At 34.6% G+C, this 8989-nt stretch overlaps 1 protein-coding gene across 1 annotated transcript; it reads left to right on the top strand.

Moving 5' to 3' along the window:
• Positions 1-1475: 1475 nt before the first annotated feature.
• Positions 1476-7157, top strand: LOC136979146 (patched domain-containing protein 3-like). The gene is made up of 4 exons (XM_067275074.1): positions 1476-1487; positions 1559-2579; positions 2657-2974; positions 5914-7157. Exons 1-4 carry the CDS (start codon positions 1476-1478, stop codon positions 7155-7157), a joined length of 2595 nt encoding a protein of 864 aa, XP_067131175.1.
• Positions 7158-8989: the final 1832 nt, after the last annotated feature.

Below are 8989 nucleotides of genomic sequence, written 5' to 3'. Positions count from 1 at the left end.
ATGGTCGGCACGTTCGTTACCCAGGATCCCGATGTGGCCTCGGACCCACCTCAAAGCAACGTGTCGCTCGTGCCTCGCCCACAGTACCTTGCCTCTGATCTCCTGTACCAACTCGTCTCTGTGGTATCCATCGCTTAAAGCCTGAAGCAAGGACTGGCTATCTGAGTAAACCGTGACCGGCTCTGGGCCTGGATGTTCTCAGACCCACTGGGACGCTCCCGCCAGAGCCACCAGTTCCGCCTGGAACACGGACGCTTCCTCGTTCAGTCTGACCGACTGACAGTGCACTTTTACTCTGTCAGAGAAGACGCAGTACGCAGCTCCTACTAAGCTACCGTCTTTCGAGCCATCGGTATATATTTTAACGCTGTTATGTGTCGATTCACCGACATCCCAGTCAAGTCCAATCCGATAGGTCAGATGGATCTTTAGTACGTCTGTCTGACGTCTAAGTCTGACCGGGTACATCTGATCACAATGCTTCGCCTCAACGCCCTCCACAGTTGTCTTGTAGAAGGCTGCCTCTTGGCTTACAACCAAGGGCAATGGGAGCAGCCCGGCCAAGACCAGGGCCGCCTCCGTTGGCACAGTTCTGTACGCCCTAGTGATCCGCAGGGCAACGGGTCTCTGCATTGTTAGCAGTGTCCTGCTCTGTTTGACGTTGGCGGAATCTTTCCACCATACCCCACAGGCATAGCAGATAACACGCTCTACACTCATCTTATAGATGGATCGAAGCGCTTCTCCACTTAGACCGTAGTCCTGTCTAGCTAATCTGGACAGCGCGGTTTAAAACTAGGTCAACGATGTCCCACTGGCAAAAAAAAATCACTGCACTGAGCGGTAACTTGCACGGCCACCTCACTGTTGTATGTAAATGAACCTTAAAAGACCAAACTGAAAAGAAAAGTACTCATACAGCAAATAAGATTCACCGTTTAAAGAATTAAAGCCATCGTTTATTTCGTTCCAGTATGTTTCTTGTTATTCACATTAGATACCGAAAAACCTGTAAAAAGCGGACACGAAAAAAATATTAAAATTTCTGGTTTTTTTTAACTCATTTTGTATGCATATTCGTTCAAGAACAACATTTTGAGGCCGCTTATTTAGTACGTTTTTTATACAGTCGAATAGCAGATGATATTTTGATAAATTTTATTTTAATATAAATGGGCAACGACCAATGAAAAAGTTTTTGACAGACAAATAACAGAAACTATTTACAAAGATTAACTTCAATTCGATAATTTCATACGAAATCAACCAATCAGACGTACAACAGAGAGATGATATAACGTCACGCATAATAATTACAGTTTACGAAACACTGATTTTCTACTCAGAATTTTCAATAGATTATAAAATACTGTATAAGGGTGAGAGGTACTTCATTCAATCCGATAGGGCATTCCACCATGAAGCACCTTACGCTGAATATTGTCAGGATAATTTAGAATTTTCTCAAAATAACAATGAATAAACAGGTAATAATTACTTTACTGTACTAAACATCTGAAATGCGAATGCTAATATAATTTCTCCTTAATTCTTTAAGGTTAGAAGAAACGATACTTCAAAGAAAACGAAATGTTTGTGTCTGACAAACACCGTATCTAGTATAATTGGTCGACTTGGTGTGGTAATTAGTCGATTTCCCCTTTATTTTGTCGTTGTTCCTGTCATTCTCTCTGGTTTATCATTAATCGGACTAATCAGAATTCAAACTAATGACGACATCGATTTTCTCTTAAGTGCGGACAGAGGTAAAGTTTTTGATACCAAACACTTTATAGATAAGACATTCCCTATGAAATCGGATAATTTCGATTTTTTACGACTTACTAAACGCCCGCTTTTTCCAATGATTTACATAGTAAATGACAGAAAAAGCGACATTCTGCACAAAGAATTCTTAGACGAAATACAAATTGTAGATAAGGTTGTAAAAAATACCACAGCTTTTGTAGATGGAGAAAATATTATTTACTCGGACGTGTGCCAGACTGTAGAAGGCAAGTGTTTAGAAAATACTCTTATTGATCTGCTAATTAACTCCGAAAATGCCATTAATGATATATTAAAGATGAAGTATCCCGTTAATATGGATCCTGTAACATACGCGTACAAAACCCTTTGTCTAAATTTAGGAGGAGTGAGGACAGACGACAAAGGATACATAAAACAAGCAAAAGCCGTTCGTTTATTGTATGTACTAGACGAACCGGATACAAGTAAGAAAAGTTGGAATGAAGAATGGACGAAGGCAGTTTACAAGAAGTTGAGGGATTACAGCTTCGAACATATTAAAACATTTCCCGACCCATTCTGTTCTACCGCTTCTCAAGTAAAACGTATTTCACAGAAATTAGTATCGTTGATAAGCGTGGCTGTGGTTGTTGTGGCCATTTTCTGCATTTCGACGAACATGACTAACAATTGGGTGAAATCCAAACCCTGGTTAGGCGTAGCTAGCGTCGTATCCGCTGGTTTATCCGTCGCTACCAGTTTTGGAATATTATCCGCCTGTGGAATAGAAAATCTTCAGTGGAACGTCAGCCTTCCTTTTATTATTCTTGGTAAGATAAACCAGAAAATACTTGCAAATACTGATACATTTTGCTTTACTAATTTTTACTGTTTTGATATATTAAAGCTACGGAAGTGGACGACTCGTTTGTCGTATTGGCTTGTTGGAAGGTGACAGATTGCGGTGACAGCGTAGAAAAGCGAATGGAACAGACGTATCGCAACGCAGCAGTGTCCATCACCATAACGTCGCTAACGAATTTCTTCTCCTATTGCATTGCCATGACGTCACCATTTCCGGGGATAAGATCGTTCTGTCTGTATGCTGCAACGTGCATCTTCTTCAGTTATTTCTTTCAGTTATTATTTTTCGGCGGATGTTTGGCTTTAAGTGGATACAGGGAAGAAAAGAATCTTCATCCTTTTACATTTAAACCGGCTTTTGGTAAAAATTTTAAAATTATTTAACTTATATTAGAAATTTTTTCATAGATTTTCTGATAATAATTTGATGATAATATTTAAACTGTATTGTGGTACACACCTTTCTTTTTATTATACAGCATTTCACTTAAAACATAGACTCTGTTAAACTGATTTTAATTAATGGTGACTTTCTTATAGATTGGAAATTCCAAAAGTAGTTAATATTATGTATAAAGTGTTTTAATTATGACTTATCTATATATATAAATGAGAATGTTCGCCATACATGCCTAGGCCGTTCGACAAAATGCTACAAAACTCAGTAGTTACGTTTATAAACCGCTAACATGGACAATGTTGGACATCTCACCTTAAAATAAATATTGGGTTTCTGTAAATCAATTGCTTTCTATCTCCATTCGATTTGTCGATTTACACATAGCGCCTTCTATTGGAAAAAAGTTTAACAAAATAATAAACGAAATATATTTTTTGGAAGAAAAAATACAATTTTAAAAAATATATATTATATTCACTTAATTACTGCGACAGAGATAGAGCGCGAAATAGAAGCGCTATATGATTACTGCAACAGGAAGCATATAGCACTTGCCTGCGTGCAATCGAAAGTGTTATCCTGTGTAAAAGGTACTTAATTTTTTCATTTTCGAACAGATTTCCCGCTTGGGTTTATTCATTTCTGAACGGTGATTTTTTAATTCTAATTAGCACCATCCAGTAGCCGAGTGAATAAAACCACCGAACTCTGGTAGTTAGTTAGTCGTGGGTTCGGGCATAGCAACTCGGCTGGCCATGTTTTCCCGGTTTTTTTTATTTAAATAGGGTCCAGGTTTCCATAAAGATAACTTCGGACGCATTCCCGCAGCAGTCGCTCACGTGTCGTGTTGCAGTAACTAAATGAACCGAATTGATTCTAACGAGCGATTATCTATTGTGACATCGTCAGAATGCCGGGCTGCGAATTTTCGTCACAATGTTTCCAATTCTTTTATGATATATTTTATGACAACTTTTCGTCAAAATAATAAAATAGATAAAAGAATATTGGTTTAAGGTTGTAAACGTTTGTTACGGTTAATAAATAATTCTCCGTGAGATAAGATGTTTTTGCGTAGGTATAACAGAAAAACAATTATTCCCATAGTTTTACAAAATTTTTTTTAAACAGGTCATATGAAGTCTTTCGGATATTAAGATTAGCAACTCGATCACGTGAAGAGTTATCACGACCTGTCTAAAAGTGATTGCTCTTCAAATAATAATAAACCAGTATTAATTAGTAGTGTTTGACCATTTTCTGTTCCAAGAGAACGTCAACGACTGGTTTTGCTCGAATTACTCCATTTCTTTTCCGCAACCAGTAGCGTAGCGTAGTGGGGGCGGCAGGGGCTGCCCGCCCCGGGCGGCACTTCTAGCGGGCGGCAAAATTTCACAATAAATAATAATAATATCTTGTAAAAATTTGAACCTGTGCAATACACAATAATGATGATTGTTCTTGCTGAAAAGTTCTTTAGAATTACTGTACATTTTAGTCTTTTAAATTGAGATACCTAAATAAGGGGGCGGCGAAATTTTCTTTTGGCACGGGCGGCCCCCGACTCACGCTACGCCACTGTTTGCAACAATCATTTCTTTCTATCGGACCAGCGGTAGGATCTAGTACTATTCTAAGATAGGATTAAAATTGCGAAATCCGAAATAAGAAATTACCGGCTTGCACAAAATATGATTTATGGGGTTTTCGAAGGTGCGTGGTTTAAATAAAAAGACTGTTTTTCGCAAAATTTGAATCGTTGTCGGATGACCATTTGATATTCAACTGTGAATGGAATAGTTTCTTACCAGTAACATTCTTAGAGGTAGAGAAAATATCATATCTGAAAAAATTTAAGATACCACATTTTCAATTGGTGTATAGTATTTGTATTACCCACATTAGTATTGTGTATTACCCACATAGAATATACATTAATTAAACGTTTTTTCGTTGTGCTTCATACAACGAACATTTGAACCGATTCGAAATATAAACTAGATCATATAGTCAATTCTGTGAAAAAAAACCAGTTTAAGCGGAGAAATACCGACAAATACCTACCAAAAATTCTATTCAAACGACATAGAACTTGATATTAAATTATAATTATTAAGTTTTTGCAATTGAGATTAAATCTTTAATATGTGTAATTAAAGAATAGAACTGAAAGAAAATTTAGGTTGATTATTATCATTATCACTTACTTAAAATCCATATTTTGATTACGTTGCTAGTAATTTCATTTTATCCTCCAGTAGTTTGTGAGCTCCTCTCATCCTCAATCGTCAGAGAAGTTTTCTTTGCAGTGTACAATGGATACAAACGTACAGTTTTTCTGCTTGACGTATATATAACATTCGTGTGAAATTTTCACAAATTTTATTATTTTACACTCATTTACATTATTCTAAATTTATAATTTTCATTTCAATACAATAATTATATTTTTGAAAATGTATAGTGTATAAAATGTGTAAAGGTATATACTCTTAAATCTTGATTTCACAGACGTGAATATAACGAATGCACTTAATAAATTTAATATTTGACGTATCAACATTTATGGTTATTGTTTACAACGATATATAGATATTTATTGCTTGTTTTCCTCAAAGTTTCTTTGTTTCTGATTCCAAAATATGTTTTTTCTGTAGTTTCATCTTAATTTTTATCTGCAGTAAATTTGTTAGTTAATCTGCTGTACATTATAATCGCTTTTATCTATGTGTTGTTTTGATTTAAAATGTGTTACATCGTTCTTAAGATTTTTATGAACTCATCTCTGTTTAGCTTATTATAGTTTGAATGATATTTTGTGTTATAAAAATTCTTTATTATTATCAAAAAATCATACAACTGAAATTAATTCATCTATAGAAAATCATTTAATTTTACAGAAACAATTGGACAAAGTGACTGTTACAATGAAGAAAACGAAGACTGCTATATGAAGTTCTTCAGAGATACATTTTCAGCTTTTATTTTTCACCCTGTAACACGAATTTTTATTATCTTATTATATTCTATATTACTATCAACAGGCATATGGGGTGTTATGTCCTTAAAAGAAGGGTTCAATGTTCACAAATTCCATCCAGAAAGCTTCGAAATTACACGGGGATTTCATGTTTTCTATAAATATTTTACCCAATACCCTTTTACGGTGCACGTCGTAATTAACGAAACTTTAGATTATTCTAATCCACGGGTACAACATTCAGTTAATGATTTCATGCAGAAATTTCATACTATTGAAAATATAGCCGGATTCGAGTACGAATTCTCTTGGTTAAAATATTATAACAAATTCCAAAATCATCCCATTTCGAAGTACTCCTTGAGCGGTTACGATCTGTCTCAAAAGCAAGATTTTATGGACGCTCTTAGAAACGTTTTTTTGAAGTTCACAGGAGCCAAGCAATTTAACAATGACATCATTTTTAATCACAATTACACTGATATTGTCGCCAGTCGCTTTTTATTCTTAGCGAAAGATGTTTCGAATAGAGTAACCGAATTCAAAATAGCAAATGATTTAGCGAAAATAGCCAAAGAAGCGCCATTTTCCGTTGTAATTCACACACTAATAACACCTGTAATCGAGCAAGGAATTGTTATCAGGCAGATGACAATTCAACTGTTCTGGATTACTTCCTTGTTAATCTTTGTCATTTTCGTTACTTTAATTCCCAATTTGCGTTGCGCTCTTATCGTCTCTGTGTGCGTTGTTTCCATTACCGTGCAGACGGTCGGATTCATGTCTTTATGGGCAATCCATCTGGACATCGTGTCTCTGATGTCTCTGATTCTCTGTATCGGGTTTTGTGTCAATTATCCTACTCATATATGCTATTCTTTCATTATTTCGCCACAAGCAAAGACTGAAGAAAAGTTAAAGGATAGTTTATGCCACGTTGGTTTTCCGTTAATTCAAGGGGCGATGTCTACTGGTTTAGTATTATTAATTTTCACCTATTATAATATATTTGTGTACACCACATTCGTCAAAATCGTTTTCGTAATTGTACTGCAAACAATATTTCACTCATTATTTCTTATTCCTACAATAATCTCGATAACTTCGCTATATACAAGAAAATGTGAAGAAAGCAGAGCATCCATACTTTTTGGATGCACATAGATGTTACCATTGATAAATGTACTCGTAATTTCCCGATTTATTTAATTATTGTAAAATTGGCATATATTAACGAAGATCAATATTTCTTGAATTTGCTTTGGCGATTTCAAGTATTCCAGACGTTTGAAAATTATTTGTTATAGTTTGCTTGGTTATTTGAAAATATTGTATACATGCCTTTTAACAGGAGAAATTATACATTGCACAATGGATTGAGAAAGTAAACTACAACGAGGAATGACGAAAAATTGTTTGCAAGATCTGGAAGAATAAAGGTGAAGTAGTTGATTAAATTAAATTTGGTTTTTAGATCATAAACTTACTATTACGTGAAATTTTAATGGCAACGTTTTCTGAATAATTTTAAAATTCGTTTTTAATAAAAATATGATGGAATAAGAAACATAACACTTGAGCGATCTGAAAAGAGTATCTTGGCAGATTGCTTAAATGTTGCATAATAACGGACACTTGACTTTTATTTATGTGTTAGACATGTGACGAATTCCGAAACATCTCTCATAGTCATCTGTATATTTTTGTTGCCTTATTAGCAGATAGATAAACTTTTATGAAAAAGATATATTATTGCAAATATTAAACATGAAATAGGCAGGAAGCGCGCCAATATTAGGCTTTTAATATAAATAATCGAGTAATTATTGCTATTTATGGACTGCTGACATATTGCTACAGTATAAATTCCATATTCCCGACGCATATGCGACTAGAGCGCTTCCAGATAATATTGTGCGAAATTAACGCATTTCTAATGTTTTAAATTATCGTTTCGAAAAAGATTTTAATGTGGAAGCTGTGTAATGTTTCTTTGATATTTTATGGAATGTATGAAACCTTCTTACAAAACGTTTTGTTAACTCACCTCAATTATATTCGAAAGAATCGCTTAGAATTTTAAACACGTTTCTTTTGTTCTATAAAAAACATTTAAATATATTTATCGATAAAAAATGAGCAAACGTTATTTTATTAGCAAGGTTTAGGCCGAAGTGTTAGACGTGAAAACCTGTATGTCGGACGTTCAGCGTCGCTTTCCTGTAAGCCTATTTGTTTGACAATGGCGTTTTGAAATGTCGAGCACGGTTACACTGACTTTTCAAACACCATTGTCAAACTTCTGATCTTACAGAAAAGCGGCGCCGAACGTCCGACATACAGGTTTTCGCGTTTAAAACTTATACCTAAACCTCGCTATTGTTTATTTAATGTTCAATTGCTATTGTATTTGTAATAATGGTTTTGTTCAAAGTTCTTTCGATTTATGTAAACTCAAATTTCGTGTATCTCTCAAAAAAAGAAAGTCTTCAATAATGTAAATTCAGAAATTTTTATAATAAATAATTTCAATTTAATTGATTGAAAATGTATTGTTTTTTAATAAGGACATATTTAACAATAACAGCAGGTTTGTATTTAGTCATTATTCTACTGAATTATTATGTAAAATGATCACAATAAAAGTAAAATTATGAAGGTACATCATTTAAGTGTCATCAATTACTAGACATAAACACGTTAAGACCATCAGATAATATTTGTGATCATTTGGTTTATTAGTGCTATTCGAATAGAGCGAATGTCCTCACAGTATTTTGGTGCGTTTTTTAGTAAAACGGGCTGAATAAGCAACCAAATGGCACAGTGCCTGCCATATGAAGCGGGTAATGTCATTGGTTTGCTTGTCTAGTGTATTAAAGTTTCTTTTCCATGCAATGTACCTTTTATTTATGAAATAGTTACCTGTTTATTGGAAACCCACTAGATCTGGTGTAAATATCTAAATTTGATTTATCCTTTTACGCAGAATTTGT

Source organism: Centruroides vittatus, unplaced genomic scaffold (assembly GCF_030686945.1).
Source record: "Centruroides vittatus isolate TY-2023 unplaced genomic scaffold, ASM3068694v2 contig_591, whole genome shotgun sequence".
NCBI classification, from domain to species: Eukaryota; Metazoa; Arthropoda; class Arachnida; order Scorpiones; family Buthidae; genus Centruroides; species Centruroides vittatus.
The sequence above is the reverse complement of the archived record's forward strand: the minus strand, read 5'-3'. Positions and strand labels throughout refer to the sequence as shown.